General features: G+C 37.9%; 2 protein-coding genes across 4 annotated transcripts; one reads left to right on the top strand and one right to left on the bottom strand.

Moving 5' to 3' along the window:
- The first annotated feature begins 2531 nt into the window (after positions 1–2531).
- On the top strand, positions 2532–19685 carry LOC106091609 (mitotic spindle assembly checkpoint protein MAD2A). Of its 3 annotated transcripts, XM_059360076.1 has the most exons (3): positions 2532–2857; positions 2929–3589; positions 3669–4299. In XM_059360076.1, exons 1-2 carry the CDS (start codon positions 2638–2640, stop codon positions 3330–3332), a joined length of 624 nt encoding a protein of 207 aa, XP_059216059.1. In that variant the 5' UTR covers positions 2532–2637; the 3' UTR covers positions 3333–3589; positions 3669–4299. The 3 variants fall into 3 exon arrangements, with proteins under 3 accessions (XP_059216059.1, XP_013113626.1, XP_059216058.1); XM_013258172.2 differs by lacking the exons at positions 2929–3589; positions 3669–4299 and adding an exon at positions 18511–19685 and having other exon boundaries at positions 2769–2857; XM_059360075.1 differs by lacking the exons at positions 2532–2857; positions 2929–3589; positions 3669–4299 and adding exons at positions 17602–17703; positions 18511–19685.
- On the bottom strand, positions 8057–11750 carry LOC106091608 (uncharacterized). Its single transcript, XM_013258171.2, has 2 exons — positions 11052–11750; positions 8057–10194 (listed from the first exon to the last, which is right to left on the bottom strand). The coding sequence occupies exons 1-2, from the start codon at positions 11127–11129 to the stop codon at positions 8479–8481; spliced, it is 1794 nt and encodes a 597-aa protein (XP_013113625.1). The 5' UTR covers positions 11130–11750; the 3' UTR covers positions 8057–8478.
- Positions 19686–20070: the final 385 nt, after the last annotated feature.

The following is a 20070-nucleotide window of genomic DNA, read 5'->3' on the forward strand; positions in this document are numbered from 1 at the left end:
CCTATTCTGGGTGCCGGGCCACAGAGATATCCCAGCGAATTCTAAAGCAGACGAGCTTGCGTGACTAGGAACTGCCTTAAACATTCCAGGGATACTGGAATCTGTGGATACGCCTTTAGCGACATGTAAGCTAAGTTTTCAGGACCAGGTCCGAAAGGCAACGAATGATAGATAGTCACAAAGAGGTGGCTGTAAGCATTCCAAATCTATGTGGGCTTATCTTGACTTGAAGCTACTTTGCTGTCATTGGCTAGAACAGACGTCTGAGTCATTATGTCTATCATGACAGGTCACTGTCTAATCGGAAAACATGCTGACAGACTGAAGGTTGCCAGCAACGGCTATTGCAGAAGCTGTGAGGACATCGAAGAAGAAGAGACTATAGAACACCTTCTGTGTGTGTGTTCCGCACTAGAAGTTAGAAGGAGTTCCACTTTAGGTTCTCATTTCTTTAAGAACCTGTCGGATTTGCGAATGTGAACGTTCGCAAGTTATTAGGCTTTTAAAACTATTGTAGAAGGCATCTTCCTTCTTCTGTTCTTGTGACATCACAGAGGACGAAAACGTCTAAGTGAGTCTGATGGCAGACTGCCACTTAAACCCAGCCTATCATAGATCGGGTATATACTAATAAAGGCATTCCCTTTGTAAACATTCGAAATAACGATCTTCGAGGCTATAAAATATATATATATATATATTTTTGATCATCTCAACATATTGGAATGTCGAAATCACAAAAGCGTTCGACCAAATGAAGATATTCACTTGAAATTTTACAAATCTACTTGTTATTCATATAGGTCTTATGAGATTGAAAAATTGAACAAATCGGCGCATAATTGGATATAGGCCACTGTAGATCAGAGGTAAGCTTGTCCGTCCCTAGACGCTGAATGTCTGGATTCGAACCTAAGCGAGGAAATCAAAAACAAAATTTCTCAGCGATGGTTATCCTATTCCTAGTGCTGACGACATTTGTTAGGTACTTTGTAAAAATTTCTCCCCTGAGAGGTATCGCACTGCGACACTCCACGAGGTCTATCATCATTAGCATTAAGCTTGAACTGGACAGCATTCATTGATATTTAGAATATGATGTCAATATGATTGCGCTGAAGCAAACCATTGCATGGGCCAAAAAAAAAAGCAGATTACATTCTTACAACTCGTTTTTGGTCGAATCCGAGCAATAATCAAGGAAACGACTTCACATAACCCCACAAGAAATATTCAAGGAGCGTCAAACACATGCTTTCATATGTCCATTGTTTCATGAGCTCTGTGGTTTGCGGCGCCGTCTCGTTGAAACCACATATCAACCAAGTTCAACTCAGTCAATTGTGGCAAAAAAAAAATTGCATATTATGGCTTGATATTGTACGTTTCCACGGTGAAGACAAAGAAACCGATGATGTCACCAGCAATAAACGGCACTAAACTGTCGTTTTTCAGGATGCATTAGTAACTGTTGTTGTTCACCCCAGATGCGACAATTTTGCCAGAAATGGGGCTCATCGCTAAACACAATTTTTTGATAAAACAGTTGATTTTCATCGAGCAGTTGTAGGGTCCAATTTGATAATAAATTTCACAGATTTTTAGACGTTACTCGTTTGTGGAATTCTTAATAAAGAAACGGCAGGGTATACTGAACACATTCACAGATGACGTTTGGAGACAATTATCAACCAACGCAGGCACCTTTTGTTTGAGGATAATAGATTTAGGGATTTGAGGATAATAGATTTAGGGATTTGATTAAACCAATAAATTAAAGAATAATAAATAGTCTTTAATGACAATATTTCAAGACTGGTATTCCTTCAGACGAATTATGTATTTCATTAAGAACATGTATGTTCGAGAAAAAAAGTGAAGACTTACAAAATCCAGTAGCTAAGTGCCATTTTTTGTGCTCTGCTTCTTCCAATTGATACTTTTTCGAATTGTTCACATGTTAAATTGTTAACTGAATTAATTTGATACTTTGAATTCGAGCAAGGCACACTAACAAAAGGTAAGTACCTTATACCTTTAAATTCAAACAGATTTATTGGAACACCAATATCCAAATGTTAAGGGTACATTAATTTAATGCGATATTTGTTTAAACATATACATTTTCGCTAGTCCTTTTCACAACTTGTAAATGTTACAACTTGTCTTGAAATTAAAATTATTTGTCATGTTTTTCGTATCAAATAAATATTGGGTTGCCCAAAAAGTAATTGCGGATTTTTCATATAGTCGGCGTTGACAAATTTTTTCACAGCTTGTGACTCTGTAATTGCATTCTTTCTTCTGTCAGTATCAAGCGGTAACTTTTAGCTTGTTTTAGAAAAAAAGTATATTTTATTAAAGTTCATTCAATGTTTTATTAAAAATGCATTTACTTTATTTTAAAAGATCCGCTATTACTTTTTGGGCAACCCAATATTTCTTCAGGTGCAAACATCAGTTAGACTTTCTATTCTTTTATTGCAATGGCTTTACGTTACGTTTTTTCATTAACTAGATAAAAGCCTGAATTGAAGATGCTAAAAGGCGGATTTTGCTCGCCAACATCATTTTTGAAGGCTCTACGTTCAAAACTAGAATAAAGTTGGTGAAATTATTGTTAGTTGTAATTAAAAAATGTCCACAACTCAAGCTACTAAAAATTGCATTACGCTTAATGGATCCGCCCAGATAATTGCCGAGTATTTGAAATACGGCATAAATTCAATTCTTTTTCAGCGGGGCATTTATCCGGCAGAGACTTTCGAAAGCACTCAACAATACGGTCTAACAATACTAATGTCGAAAGATCCAAAAATTGAGGAGTTTTTGCAAAAGGTTTTGGAGCAAACTGAAGGTAAGTCAAATTGAAATAATTAGCTTCTATGTATATAACATTTGATATACCTATTTTATGCTATATCTTAGAATGGCTATCGAAAAATATGATAAACAAGATATCGATGGTTATAACCAATGCCCACACCAAAGAAGTTCTAGAATGTTGGGATTTTAAAATGAACGCTGAAATAGGTGATGGCGATACAACTGATCCACAAAAATTGACCTCATCCAAAGATTTGAAACGCATACAAAATGAAATTCGAGATGTAATGCGCCAAATTTCTGCTACAGTGACTTATTTACCTCTACTGGATTGCATATGCACATTTGACGTAATGATCCATACATTGCAAACTTGCAATATACCAGAGAGTTGGGATGAGACTGGACCGGCCTTTATACAAAATGCTCAATCGGTCCAATTGCGTTCATTCTCTACGGGTTTACACAAAGTAGATACTGTTGTTAATTATAAGATGTCATCATAATATTAGAGGATACGTTTTTGTTATTGTATAATTTTACTTCTTTCTATGCAGCATTAATCAGTTTACACTTAGAGGTGTGTTGTGCTTCTTGAATCGAGTATATTGACTTTTTTAAAATTTTTATCAAAACTATTTTACTATAGACTAACTTATTATTTGTGCTATGTTTGAAACTTAATTTAAATGTTAAGTCTTTTTCTATGGAAGTTCCACCTACGTCCAAATCATTTCTAGAAAATTTCTATTAAAAATTAAAGGTTGCTAATTTTTACTTTTTTATTTGGCAAATTGATTCTTAAATTTCTACGAAAACGTTTTACAAATTTATTTTAAAAGTCTGGTCACAAAGAGTGCAATTCGAATTCACGGCAGTCTGCCGTCATACTCTTACTCATATGGATATCACAAAACGAACTTCTCTTCAATTTCGGACACCTAGCGCTGAGATGTCTTTCTCCTTTTGGTCCAAACGGCGAAAACATTGGAAATAAGTCACTTTTTATCTGTTTATTTGAGCGGTACAAAAAATGTAGACACTTGTGGAGCAGGACATAGACTTTCAAGAAAATAACCGATTTTGCACCGAGTTTAATGAAGTCTACGTGCAATTTAGAGCAGATAAAATTCTAGTTCGAACATTTTTAATTTAAAATAAGGAATATTGCGTAATTAAGGCGATCGTTTTGTTCCATGTTCCATGAAAACGGCAACAAAAAAAATATAAAATTTAATTTTTAGAAAAATGGTTGTTGTCAGTCGCATAAACTCGGATAGAAAGATTTATGTTCCTTATCCTTTTTGGGTCTTGCAGAGAAGTGATACAGAATAGTAGCATACTGCTAAAACAACAACAGAATAATAAGTTCCGACACGCTACCGGACGCATCAGGTTGCGGGTTGCAGTTAGTGAGAAGCTCTAAAACAGCGTAGCTGCAACTGCAGTGGCGGATAATCAGTGCTATCGAGTAGAGAGTCTCAGAGGGAGGTCGGGCGGCACCAGCTCTTGCTTAAACACATAGTGCCTATGATGCTTGGTATGGCAAGGCGAGTTATTGGCAATTTGACAAAAAGCTTCCGCGGCCTCTGGTCCGGAACCAGCTTGACAGAGATCACTACCTTCACATGCAAATATTCTTAACACAGGTATGCAAAAAAGGTGACGGAGTTTTTGGTTTTTAACAGTAAAAATAGCACTACTGAAAAATCGTATATTTTAGCAAAGTTTCACGAAAAATCGAATAAAATAGTAACTTTTTTGTATTTTTTTTTTAAGAAAAAATATTTTTTATTAAAATCGCTGCCATTTTAAACCGCAAAAGTTATGATGATGATTATTCGTTATTTTGTGTACGTACATACATATACATATTTCGGATCGTTGTTACGTTCTAAGGCGATTTAACGATGTCCGTCTGCTGTAACCACGCTACGGCCTTCAAAAATTGAGATATTGAGCTGAAATTTGACAAAGATACGCAGGTTAAGTTTTTTAAATGGCAATATTTGGCTATATGGACTATATTTAGATATAGCTGCCATATAACCCAATCTGCCGATTAAGGGTGTGAAGCCCATAAAAGTTGAACTTATAAGCCTCCCGTCATCGAACCAGGATATATTCCAGATTAGACTATATTTAGATATAGCTGCCATATAGACCGATCTTTCAAAACGGTCCAAAGTTATAACCTCTTGAAGGTTGGAGAAGTAGAAGTTGGTCAACTTTCACACCCTTTATCACATACTGTATTAAAGTTTTAGAGCCTATGCCCTCCTTTACAAATGTCTAGAACATTTTGTACCGCTCAGATTAACGGATAGAAAAGTTGTGGACTTATTTCCAATTTCCGCTGTTATTCTTCATTAGCGTTTTCGCAAGTACCTATGCTTCTCAATCATATTACCACACCGATTGTATCAGTGAGTACCAACTCCTTCCTGAACTAAGTAGGTGTTCAATCCAAAGTAGCATCTATTAACCAATATTACATATATTGGGTTGCCCAAAAAGTAATTGCGGATTTTTCACATAGTCGGCGTTGACAAATTTTTTCACAGCTTGTGACTCTGTAATTGCATTCTTTCTTCTGTCAGTTATCAGCTGTTACTTTTAGCTTGCTTTAGAAAAAAAGTGTAAAAAGTATATTTGATTTAAGTTCATTCTAAGTTTTATTAAAAATCCATTTACTTTCTTTTAAAAAATCCGCAATTACTTTTTGGGCAACCCAACATATTTCAAAATCAGTGCCATTCTTTTCGTATTTGGCGATAGCAAGGTAGTTGATGCTAAGTCTCTCAAAGTTATAGGTCCCAACTTTCGTTGTTTGCCCGGCACATAGGTTAGGTTGAAAAGAGGGTGCGGATATGGATATATACCTAATATATATATGCCACTATGGATATATACCTAAGCAAGTAATCGGCCAGTTGTTGGCTCTAAATGCTAAAAAGTAAACTCAAGTAAGAAATTTAAGTCAAGAATACCTGCTTACAATATCCCCATTACTGAAAGGATTCAAGCAGCAGGTCAGAAAACTTTCGGTATCATAACAGGACACATAGGACTATGAGCTCATTAGTGCAAAATCGGTGCGGCAAGTGATAGCATGTGTTGCGGGGAAGATGATGAGACTTTGAAGCATTTCTTATGTGATTGCCCGGCTTTCGCGGATAACAGACACCGGAAACCAATTAATGTGCGTGGTTCTATCCGTAAAGATGTTCACAATCGACTTCCTCGCGTTAGCACCACACCACCTCACGCATTCCGTGATCGCCCGGATCTCCGCCTGCAGGACCTTATTATGGTCAGCTAATCTAAAACAGATCTCAGCCTTTGGGTTCTCAATGTAGACCCCAGGCCCACTCTGTCCTCTAGCTTTAATACATCCGTATAACATGATCTTCTAGACGGCAATACCAGGGTTGTGTCAGTCCAAGACTGTGCCCCTGGCAGCAGTGCCTCGCACTCGACCTCAAGTATCGCCTCAGGTATCCGATCGGAAACCTACCCTTCTTTCCATGTTTCATATCGTCGCTCGATTATACCGCGATGGTATGAGCTGCTCCCATCCTCAATCCATTTTCCCATCGCCTTAAGTCTCATAGCCGCAGTAGCTGTCTCACACTTAATCTGTATAACTATGGGTCGGACATATTTTCCAGTGCCCTAGTGGACGTGGTCCTCAGCGCTCCGCCTATGCCAAGACAACATATTCTCCGAAACTGTTGTATTATCCTAACGTTCCACTTTTTCTCCATCGCAGTCCATCAAACTACTGAGGCGCAACTAAGTATTGGTCAAATCACACTCCTGTAGAGCCAGTGGACTATCCTCAGATTCAGGACCCATTTCGAGCCTACGGCCCGTCTACATAGTACCCAACATCTGTGAGCCTTCCGGCTATGCTCCTGAATATGACACTTCCAATTCAGTTTCCTGTACAAGATCACTCCTAAGTATTTGACCTTGTCAGATATCGAAATCGTTCTATTGAGTTACCGTGGTAATAGGCCCACCTTTGCCTTCCTCGTGAACAAGCAAATGTCGGCCTTTTCTGGGTTAACATTGAGACCTTAGTCGAATGCCATCTGCAAGACCCTTTCAGCCCTTCTACTTAGCTGGTTCGGATCCTTAACCCCTAGAAGTAATACAACATTGTCTGCATAGCAGACGGGTTCAAATCCCTCCTCAGTCAGAATCCGTAATAGGTTATTTATGGTGGACACCCATAGGAGTGGCGATAAAATGTATCCACATGATAAAGAGTAGGCCCGGCATATACAGTCTTGTGTCTTTTCTTGTGTGTGCCGAGATTCCAGGCATCGGGCATGCGTTCGTAGCCAGATAGCACAGACGAGCTGATGCATACGCCTCATTAGCGTGTCGTCTCCAGTCTTAAATAGTTCAGCTGGCGACCTCATTCTGCCCAGGTGGTATATATTCTCTATCATAGGGGATTGCCTCGTTGCTGCCAGCATCATAGCGCTTTTAATAACTTATATTCATGCTGATAATTTTTTACAATGGCAATTTACACCTAATTCTATTGGGTTGCCCAAAAAGTAATTGCGGATTTTTTAAAAGAAAGTAAATGCATTTTTAATAAAACTTAGAATGAACTTTAATCAAATATACTTTTTTTACACTTTTTTTCTAAAGCAAGCTAAAAGTAACAGCTGATAACTGACAGAAGAAAGAATACAATTACAGAGTCACAAGCTGTGAAAAAATTTGTCAACGCCGACTATACGAAAAATCAGCAATTACTTTTTGAGCAACCCAATACTATTATGGCCCTGGACAATGGATGGTTAGTTAGTTTATTAAAAAAAAACTACAAATAAAACCAAAGCTTACACAGACTCTTGATCGATATTACCCACTCATGACATAGGTATCCATATTTTACAGTTAATTTTTTACAAATTGTGACCGATGTAACAGCTTTAATTTGCCTTTTCAAAACAATGAAGATGATTATTTTTAGTAAGAAAAGAGGGGGAAGGGGTTAGTTTTTCATATGTCCCACATACGGCATACATGTACAGTCTTCTCTCTGTAGTACAATGGGCCAATGGAACTATGTATATGGCTCTCCGTAGCCATACATGCGCAGTACGTACATAAATATATGCATGGGGTTTGTGAGTGCTCAGACTCTCATACTGTGGATTTCCGATTCCAACACAACAAATTTCTGGCAAACAAAAACTCCAATTGATGCATTCATTTGGTTTTTATTTAATCTTTGGTTGTATTTACAGGTTTTTTCTTATAAAAGGGAAACACTTTCTTATTTGATTTTCTTGGAAAATATGATATTTGTATGTATTTTATATATTATTCTAGAGTTTCTATTATCTAATACAGTGGTTTGGAATGACAATGCAATGCAAAACTCATGACTCATTGTTGGTGAATTCAACCAAGGACCAGCCTTGCACTCCTAACTGAAGTTTAATCAATTTAATATTTAACAAAGAAAAATTCTAAAATTATGTTTCACATTGCCACAAATTCAAAATTTATGTGTCATTAACCACTGTAAAAACTTTGGTTTTCATTTTTGATACAATATTATAATAACTTTTAAACTATAGCTGTACATGGTTCGTGGAACTATTTATGTGTGTATATGTGCATTTAATCAATATCGACGTCCTCACTTTCCTCTTCTGTTGTGTGTTTTTTGTCCAGTTCTCTTAGTACTTCGTCAGCCCGACCTATTAGACCAATAAGGCGAAAAATTTCACGTTCCAAAGCGAAATCTTCCAAAAGCTTTAAGTATTTGCGTGCCTCTGAGCAAGAACGTATTGGTGGCAATTCTTGGGAATGACTATGTTGTTCGGTTGAACTTGGTCTTTTGCGGTTTGCATATATAGGCATGCTACTTGATCCTGGTGGGGTCAAGGTCGGCGCCTTTGTTAAGGGCGGCATAGGAGGCATATTTGCTCTCAAACTTTTTTCAGAATTAGAAGATTTGCTGCAATCCGTTGTAGGTTTTTCATTGCCATTTGCATTTGCCTCTTGTTCCGTTGTTGATTCTTCTGTTTTGATTCTTTTTCTTAGCGACGATAAGGTAAGGTCATCTAATGAATCCTTAGATGATTCTTCTAACATATCCTTATTGTGAATTGGTATGGCAACAACGTGTGCTGGCAATAAAGTTGGTAAAACTGTTGGCATGGCTTGTTTAACGGGCGTTGGAAATTCATTTTCTTCATCGGAAAAACATTCTTTTTTAATTTTAATCTCTGTTGTTTCCTGTTCCTTACTGGATTCCTTTTGCTCATCTACAAATTCTTCATCTTTGGGTTCTTCCTTGATTTCTTGTTTTATTTCAACCATTGGATTGGGTATGGCAATTTCATCATGGTTACTCCGTTTATCGGAGGATTTCTGAGTGTTGAAACAAGCGCTATTTAAAGACGCAGCTACAGCTGTTGCATTTATGTTATTTGAGTGTTGTCCTAAAGTGGCTAAAGGTATTATGGTCATTGTCATGGGGGCAGAGCCTTGCTTTTGTCCCGGCGGCACAATTGGTGTCGCTACCAAAACCTTTTGTCCCCCTGTCAGACTATTTCCTTGAATGGGCAATGCCACCAATTGATGCATGGTTGGAATAGTTGCATTAGCCGATGTATTTGGGTATGTTATTGTCTTGCCGCCGCTGTCTTTACCAATAATCCTTGTCTTCAGTTTCTCCTTCGCACTTGAATTTTTCCGAACTTTTTCGTCTTCCAGCTCATCGCCACTATCATTACTATTGCAATCATCATCCAAATTCATTATGTTATCGTCTATATCATTCTCTTCATCATCCTCGTCGGGACAGCATTCGGAAAGAACATCTTTCATGACATCCTTAATCTGCACAGAATGTCCTTGAGAATAGGATATATTCAATGTCTTACTGTCGCATGTATAAATCTTGTATGTGCTGCGAAATTTGTCACACCATTCCTGGTGTGGAAAGAAATTTTGCAAACCCATGGCACTCTTGAATTGCAAAGCCATTTTTTGAATAAGACCATCGGTAATGAGAATGTCCTTGTAATACATCATACGCCTTATCCATTCGTATACCGCTTTGCCAAGCATCGAAACACGTACTACTTTCATTTCCAGCGTCTTGGCATCACGACACTTACGAGTTCTTTGTTCCCAGGCATTTAGAATGGACTCTTTCTGTTGAACAATGCGTTTTATTTGGTCGGGGCTGCATTGGAACATGCGGCCAATGCGTTTGTATATGGGACGTTTTTCATATTCACGTATGGCGGCCACTTTTTCATTCAGCGCTAAGACATTCTTCCTCTTAATACGATTATCATAAAGGACTTTTTCGACCCGCGGTTCCTGAAATAGAGAACAAGTAAGATGGAATTACATACTATATAGGATACAGTAGATACGTCTCTAGTTCGGCTGAACCGAATCTGGAATTTATATCACCATGGTTTGAAAGAATAATAATAAATAGAAAAGAAAAGTTCATCAGTCTTTAAAAGCTATGGGGCTTCGCATTGTCATCTGGGGTACATGAATAAAAAAGGAGTAAAATTAAATTTCTCATATATGACGTAGTAGCTTCCTATCGTTGGGTCTTTAATAAGGACGAGCTAGCTGGTGGATTAGAAACCCGCAGTGGTTCATTGCAGATGGTCAATATAAATATATAGAAGCATCCCGCAATGGTTCTTAACGTTGCATTTGGTTCGCTGATATTCTTACTGCGCCCTTTTTACACAAACACTGGTCGGCAATCACTTTGTAACAAGTCTTCACTTTTATCCATTCTCGTAAGTCAGAAAGGAGTCATTATGAGTACCTTAAAAGCGTTTTGGTTATTTAAGGTCAACATTTCCAGTTGATTAACTTCCAGTTGATTATGTGGTGTCCGACAGAAACACTACCCAATATAAGTTAATTATTTGTTTAGGAAATTAACAGCATACCAGTATCCAAATTTTTGTAAACTAGTGTATTCATTATACAAAGTACTCGTAATATATAAGAACTAAAACGCATGATAGACTGCCGTTGGATGACTGATATGGAAAATGTGAGCATGGCTGTTTCTGCTTCGGCGCAATCAACAAATACACAACACAGCACCACCACGTCAATGTCCCACAATGCAATATGGTTATGGTATTTTTCCCAAAACACCGTACGTAGCAAAAACTAAAAAAATCCTCCTTGGCAATTCTCACCTTGTTGGATGCTGTGGCAATAGTGACATATTTGTTATCATTACTACTGCTGGTTGTACCATTTGTTGAGTTCCTCATAATTTATGGTTTCCGAATAGTTTTAGGGTCGGTAAGAAAAATGCTGCTTCTATCAATTTATTCGAAATTTGCAATTGAGTAACAGCAACAAAGAATTTATTCTTTACAAACAAACGGCTGCTCGCTCGCTCCCTTTGTTCTAGTAGGTATGTCGCAGATGTGTGACACTATGCATTGATAAGCATTTCCGATGGAGGAGCTCTTCAAAAAATAATTATTTTAAACGCAGCCTCAACGACCCAAACAGCTTTATTCTATATTTTTCTTGGATCAAGACTACGGCACGGTGTTTTGATTTTGTTATGTTTGTCGGTGTGTGTTTAACAATCTCATATGTTTTGCTCTTCTTATTGTTATTGTTCTACGGGGCAGTTTTCTGCCTTCTCCTCTTTGGCCTTTTACTCTAGCACACCGAAAGAAATCAGCCCCAACGCCATCAGCAGCTAACAAAACACGGACACAAACACACGCACATGTACGTATCGTATATCACACCAAGACGTTTGTCAGATAGTTCCCCTCTCTTTGCTTTTGTTGGGGGGTTTCGTTCGGTTCGTCCGCTCCACAAACGCTGTATTTACACTTCCACTACACGACGTTTTCGATATGACTAGAACATTGGGTTTCGTGCAAAGCGGAAACAACCAACGTTTTCAAATGTGACAGCACATCATCAACGCTAGCCGGAGAGTAACGGCTTAACGGAGAGAGTTGGGTCACCATGAGAGTTCTCTCGCCATCGCGCATACATTTACAGTTGGCCATACAAACACATGTACAAATGTATTTTCTGGTAATTTATTCTCATCATGGTTACTGCATAGCCCTAACTCTATAAAAATATGTCAGTGCAATGACAGAGAGAATAGAAAGAAATGAAATGCGCCGGTGCCATGTTTCTCGATGTGGTCGCATGGGGTATTTTTTTTTTGTTTTGTTCACGCATACAAATTTTTATATACATAGGTACGTATACATATGGACATGTAGTAGCTACAATACTGTGTGATAAGCGTTTTGGTTTAATAACTTAATGATACACCGTTGAGCTTGACGGAGAGGGGGTGGTTTTTCTTTTAACCTTCCCTATCATTGTTTTGCTTAGCTCATACAGGGAATAGATATTTACTCTCTTTCTGATTCTTCAATGAGGGGAGTTTTGTTTAATAGGAATGTAGACACATTTTTTTTGTTGTTTTCTTGCGCATAATCAGCCCTATCTGACTATTGTTATCCCTGCAAACATTTTCTATTGCGTGAGTCACTAAATTGGCACACAAGAAAGTTGAGACAATTGCAGGCAATATCGCTTGCTAGTCTAATAATTGCCTCGGAACTGGGAAAACGAACGTGGCGCTCGGCGCCCCACGACAGACTAAATAGTGGCTGAAAAAGTTTAAAATACGATAATGTGCATCGTTAAAAAAGAGTTAATTCTCTACTTTTTCTTATTTTTTTTATTTTATTAATTATTGTTTTTATTTATTTTCTTAATTATTATTTTTAATTATTTTATTAATTAATATTTTTATTTCATTTTCTTGTTTATCTCAATTTCGAAACGAGGTTAGTGATCGAAGATTTTTTTGCGATGATGCTGCCGTCTGAAATATCAACAAACTATCGTTGAAAATGAACCTAAAAAGTGACAATTGAGAAAGGGAGTGAGAATTTCTCTCCCAAATGTTTGCAGGGTTAAGTAGGGTTCCATTGACGCCTGAATTTCGATTCCCTTATGCCAACAAGGAAATTGGTAGTCGTTTGTTCAACACACGAACGGACATGGAGATCGTACCAATGAGCCACGCCTTGGTAATCCGAGCCCTTTACATCTTAGCTTGTCTTTAAAAAAGGTTAGGTTATAGACAATATTGTCAATTGTGATAACCAACCTTGGAAGAAAATAATAAAAATCGGTTACTATCACAAAGGTGTGAGGCAGCCACTGCGGCTATGAGACTTAAGGCGATGGGAGAATGGATTGAGGATGGGAGCAGCTCATACCATTGCGGTATAATCGAAGCGACGATAGGAAACCTGGAAGGTAGGGAAGAGGTTTCCGATCGGATACCTGAGATGAACCTTGAAGTCGAGTGCGAGGCACTGCTGCCATCGGCACATTCTTCGATTGACGGAACCCTAGTATTGCCATTTGGAAGATCATGTTACAATAATGGATCAGAGCTAGAGGGTAGAGTGGACCTGGGGGTTTACATTGAGAACACTGGGACTGTTTTAGACTGCCTGGCCATAATAGGGTCCTGCAGGCGGAGATCCGGACGATCACGGAATCCTTGAAGTGGTATGGTGCTAACGCGAGGACGTCGAGTGTGAACATATTTACCGACAGTAAAATTGCCATAAGGGCAATAACAACCAGGACGGTAAGGTCACGACCAGTCTTGCAGTGTAAGAAGGAGATTAACGCCTTCTCTAAGGATGGCAAAATCCGCATCGTTTGGGTGCCGGGCCATAACGGAGTAAGGGGAAATGAAAGGGCAGACGATTTGGCGGTGAAGGCCAGAGGACTGCCGTCAATAAACTTGGTTAATCCGAAGCCTTTCGGGTCGACGCAGTACGAATTAGGGGAGTGGCCAACGAATGCGCATGCAACATTGTGGAACAGTGATAGGATGGCGAAAATCCTATGGGAGGATCTACGTCGTGAGAAGACGAGGCTATTACTGTAAGGAAGCAAGAAGCAGGTCAGTATAGCTATTGGTATCATAACGAGACACATAAGACTACGAGCTCACTTATGTAAAATCGATACGGCAAGTGATAGCATGAGTAGGGCATGCGGGGAAGATGATGAGACGTTGGAGCATTTTCTTTGTCATTGCCCGGCTTTCGCGTCTAATCGATACCGGCACTTAGGTGGAGACACAATATCAGACATGAAACAACTTAAGGGTTGGATTATTACAATTAAGGACATTGCAAGTAGCACGGAATTTCGAACTTAAAATTTTCTTTTTAGGGTTACTTTATAGTTTTTAGAGCGCACAACAAGCCGATTACTGGCTTAGGTGTATGTCCATAGTGGCATGGTAAATGGTAAAATAAATCACCGTTTTTAAAAAAGTAATTGAAAAATTTTTCGATTAAAAAAATTTAATAATTGAAATATTTTAAATTTTCAATTAATCCAATTAAAAAAATGATTGACAATTTTTCAACTTTCAATAAATTTTTTCATTGGTCCAATTAAAAAAGATTCGAAATTTTTTTGAAAATTCCATTTAATTTCCAAATTTGGTACACAGATGTTTAGCTCCTCCAACATAAATTTGAGGTGCATTGTGTGGGAAAAGGCCCGTGGGGGTTCCCCAAAAAATTTCGGGTGTTGGGTAGGGATGCTCTACAGATTTATTGTTGTCTTAGCAGAGTTATATCTACTTAGGTGTCAGCCCTTGGCCGATGAAGAATTCAATAGGTTTAATTCGGAATGTAGAACCGGCTGTCTTGGTATTACCAAAGTATTTCGAAATGTGGGACGTTACAAATGCAATTTTTCCCATGAGTATTCCCTTAAGGAACAGGGGCAATCTCATGGCAGCCGGTTGTACGTACCGAATTGAACCGATGGGGTTCTTCATCGGCAAGGGCTGCCGCCTCAGTGTATAACACACTGCTACAATAACAGGGGCAAACTTCTCACATATCAATGGGTGCTGTCCGATTCAAGTTAAGATCAATGATAAGGGACCTCCTTTTTAAAGCCGAGACCGAAAGGCGTGACATACACTATGTGGTACCTCTTTGGGGAGAGGTTTCTAAATGGCATAGTACCTCACAAATGTCGCCAGCATTAGAAGTGGACAACCACCGCTGAAAATATTTTCTGATGTTCTCGCCAGGATTCGAAACCAGACTTTCAGCAACATAGGTGGACATGCCAACTTCTGCGCTACAGTAGTCTCCTAATGTAAGACTTTTAGGTCTTCCAAATCTCCTTTCCTTTATATTGTGGGGGGCAAAGTAACCTTTAATACAATTTAGTTATAAAAGGTCACTTTAATTACAATTTTGATTGAAAACAATATTCAGATTCAATTAAAAAGTTTATTGAATCATTTAATTTTTTAAATCGAAAATGACAAAAATTTCAATCACGACTGTAATTGAAAAAATTATTATATTCAATTAAAAAATTGTTGAATCAATTAATTTTTTAACTGAAATTTTTTTTATTTTCAATTAAATTTTTAATCGAACTTTTTTTTTAAATTTTTTTCGGTGTGCATAAATGTTAGCTAATATCAAAAACATCAATTAATCATTTTTATTAAAACAGTAAAAACGTTATTTAAAAGAAATAGCAAATTTCAAATGAATGTTTTATTCAGTTAATAGCTACTTTAATTGGGCTTGGGAGCTTGTCATAAATCCATTTTCACAATCACTAATCAATAATGCTAATTCCTTTATAGGTCCGATTACAGCAAATTTTGTAATTGAATGTACAAATGAACAAAGTTTTTAATTTTTCTGTGTGGTGAAGTTTATAAAAATGTATCTATGCATTGCATACAAATATAACCACCCATGAACATTGCATTAAGGAACTGGGACTAACTTCTCACAAATCAATGAGTGCTGTCCGATGTAATTTTAAGTTCAATGATAAGGGACCTCCTTTTTATAGCCGAGTCCGAACGGCGTGCCGCAGAGCGACACCTTTTTGGGTAGAAGTTGTTACGTGGCAAATAACCTCACAAATATCGCCAGCATTAGGAGGGGATAAAAATTTTCTGATGTGCCTGCCAGGATTCGAACCCAGGCGTTCAGCATCATAGGCGGACATGCTAACCTCTGCGCTGGTTATATTTGTATATAACATAAAAAACAAACAAAGCGGTTTTGAGAAAGCTCGTTCCGATCCAAAGGACCTATCGCCGCGGGAACAAGGTGGCCATTGGTTATTTAAAGGCGTCAATAACCCGCCTTGTCATATCGAGCATGATAGGCACTCAGCTCCTGTAGGTGACCAAGCTCGTTCCGCTCCAAAGGACCGATCGCAGCGAGCACAGGTTGGCCATTGATTATTTAAAGGCGCCAAGACGAAGAACGTTGTTTATCGCCGCGAGAACAGGGTGACCATTTGGTTATTTAAAGGCGCCAATAAACCGCCTTGTCATATCGAACACCATAGGCTCTCAGTATTTGTGCAAGAGCCGGTGCCGCCCGACCTCTCACTGAGAAACTTCGCTCGATATCGCTGATTGTCCGCGAATGGCGTTGCAGTTGGCGCGCTCGGTAGCTCCCAGCTAAGCTTCTCGTGACAGCAATGAACACCACACAGATCGGACCTCAAAGTTCCAGCCTGTGTGATAAATGCAAAATTTACCCACGAACATTCCACTAAGGAACAGGGGCAAACTTCTCACATATAAATGAGAGCAGTCCGATTCATGTTTAAGCTCAATGAGAGAGAAGTTTTACATGGAATAGTACCTTACAAATGTTGCCAGCATAAGGAGGGGAAACCCACACTTGAAAATTTTTACTGATGGTATCGCCAGGATTCGAACCCAGGCGTTCAGCGTCATAGGCGGACTTGCTAACCCATATAAAATGGGGGCTACACCGAAATCTCAACCGATATGGTTAGTTTCTAAACACCTACGACTTACATCATCAGCCCTATTGTGATTTCCACAGACAGACGAACATTGGTAGATCGACTGAAAATGCAAAGGCGATCAAGAATATATTGGGTTGGCCAAAAAGTAATTGCGGATTTTTCATATAGTCGGCGTTGACAAATTTTTTCACAGCTTGTGACTCTGTAATTGCATTTTTTCTTCTGTCAGTTATCAGCTGTTACTTTTAGCTTGCTTTAGAAAAAAAGTGTAAAAAAGTATATTTGATTAAAGTTCATTCTAAGTTTTATTAAAAATGCATTTACTTTCTTTTAAAAAATCCGCAATTACTTTTTGGGCAACCCAATATCTACTTTGTAGGCTCACATCATTATTTCGATGTGTTATAAAGGGAATGGCTAGATTAATATTCCCCTATTCTATGGTGGATGTATAATAAACACTGGCTAATTGTCGATATCGCGATGTCTGTTAATGAAATTTGATGTTTCGTAAACAAAATAGTTACCAAATATATAAAAGATATGAGAAAAATTTTGTTTTGTAGAAATATATGTATTACTTAAAGTTTTAACTTGAGAAAGCCCATTTTGCAATTAATCAAAGCTCGCCACAGTATTCAAGTCAACAAATTTGTACGAGTATTTTTCACACTTTGGCGGATTTTTCTCATCTTTTGCATAGTTGATTGTTTGGTTTGCATACAACTATACACACATACCATATCCTTGGCTTTATTGTGAATATAAAATTGTATGGTGGTAAATTTTAAAGTTTTAAATATAAAGCTGTAGCAACTTTAAAAGCTACGAAGCTTTTGTACAAAAAGCTTTTTCAAACCAACAAAGAAACTTGAAGTTTTCTTATTTGTTGTTTAGTGACGCTTTGGAGCACAACCACATTTTGCTAGAACGTGGTGGTCATCGTATTTCGCTAAAAGTGTAGGTGGCCAACAATTTTAACAAATAGTAAGTAAACTACACAACGTAAATAATAACTTGACTCAAGATTTAATGTGCCTCATCCGGCTATTTGTTTATTTGTGTGTTATGAATAGGCATTTGTTGTCAAAAGCGAAACCATTGGTGTTGCCACATTTGTAAAGATTTTTTTTGTAGACGGTACGTACCTAATACAAATTCGTACAGAACAGTGACTCAAAGGAATAATGTGAAATGTGTTATTGTTGAAAACCAACTGCAGATATTTCGTCTGTCTAACTAACACTGCTCAGGAAAATAAGAACAACAGTTTGATGTACTTACATTTGTTTGTCGCCATGGAACATTTCCAACTAAGCTCGGAGGATAAGCGCCTTCAGTGCTTTGTCTACTGGCGAAAGAAACACAATTGGCTTCCTTTACTCGAATCTATGCCTAGCACTAGTAGCCAATACCCTCTGCCAATTTTCCTGAAATGGGATACAATTAGGGAATTTTCCCACACAGTTTTCTGGTGGGCTTCGTTTCTTGATATCTGGTGTTTATGGTCACGCGTATCTCGACCTTCTAATATTTCAGTGAATTCTACGTTAAATTTTATTTAAACCTATTACATTTTTTCTTATATTTTTAAGCAATTTTTTGTTGTTAAAACCCGTTTACATTGTTCTTTAAATGGCTCTAATGGCTCAATCATCTGTTTTCCCTTTATAAAATCAGCTGACGAGAGCCTTAAATCCGGATAAAATGAGCAGTGTAAACGGGATTTTATCCACCAGAGGGAGACTTATGACAATGTGTTGCATTCCTTTTGAATGTCATCTCTAATTACAGATTGATGAATTACCAACTACAATGAATGACGCCTATGAGAACTATATCAAGCAAGAAAATGATTTTGGAAGCGAGGAATTCATAACCGTTCTGGGGCCAAACCAACCATTGACAACAAATCAAATTAAATATGAAAATAATACGATACCCAATGAAATAAGCATGGTGATAAATGTGAAAAATGAGCCTTTAACTGATGATGCCCTCAATATAACTTCAATTGAAGCCCAAGTTCACCATATTCCAACGCTAGCCAATAATTTTGGACGCGAAAACGGTGGCTTTGTAATTTATGAGTTGGACTCCCAATCAAATATACCAAATAATAGTGTGCCACGATTCACTAAGGAAACCACATTAGAAAAAACAGCAGCCACAAAGCCATTACCTAGCACATCTTCTACCTCACAAATCATCTCCAAATGTTCCAGAGTTGCAGCTCCACCCATTTTATTGAATGGTAAATTACGAAAACGTCCCATAGTTCTTGGTAATGCAATAACAAAAACAAATATTGCAAATAAGAAAGCCTGCTACAATCTTGAGCATGTTGATGAGAAGTCTGACCAACAGATGCATTTAACCAGAGGGACCAATGAAAACACAAATGTGGCCAATAAAAAAATCATCAATTATTTAATGCAAAAGAAATCAAAAAACAAACCAACTGTAAATCAAGAAAAAGAAGAAAAAACTGAAAAATTCATTGAATCAACCAGGATTCCAGTATCACCACCAGTAAATTCATCGAAATTAAGATTGGAACGAAATGTAGACTTGCAAGTTTCCACAATTAACCTTGGGCATTCTAATGTCAAAGCCAAGGAAAAGCCAGTATTTACCACGCCAAGTCCAAAAATGGATAATCTAGATGCCCTGCAACATACAGCAACTCAATCAAATCAAATTGGAGAGCTTAAAGTAAAGTGCTTATGTCGGCTTACAGATAATGAAAATTGCGCAGAATCTTCATGCTCGTCCTCTTCTAATGAAATTGAGTTGAAGGATTTCTTTAAACAAATGTATTTAAAAACACGGCTTTTACCAAAACACCAACAGCGTATTGTGAAAACAAGACTTCTTCAGGCTATATGTGAATCAGAGGAATTGGTTGAGAAGGGTAAATGCTGTAGTTTTTAGAATTTTAATAAATAATCAGTTGCTTAAAACACAAATATGGATCCTTTGATTTTGCAGAATATTTAAACGTTTAAATATCAGAAATAATCAATGACTTTGAAAAACGCTATGGAGCCTTGAACTCTAAAAATTTGTTGTTGTAGCCACATTTGTGTGTGTGGAGGTAGCTATCCTCGTTAGTCTCCCTAGGTGAGCAAGATCGTTCCGGTTCATATGACCAATTGCCGCGGTATGACCATTGCCTATTTAAAGGCGCCAAAAACTCGCGTTGTCATATAGAGTATCACAGGCCCTCAGTGTTTAAGCAAGAGCCGGTGCCGGCCGGTCTATCATTAAGACTCTCCAATCGATGTCGCTGATTGGCCGTGACTGCAATTGAAGCTGCTCCGCATAAGAAGCATAAATCGTAGCTCAGAGTTC

This window comes from Stomoxys calcitrans, chromosome 1 (assembly GCF_963082655.1).
Source record: "Stomoxys calcitrans chromosome 1, idStoCalc2.1, whole genome shotgun sequence".
Lineage (NCBI taxonomy): Eukaryota > Metazoa > Arthropoda > Insecta > Diptera > Muscidae > Stomoxys > Stomoxys calcitrans.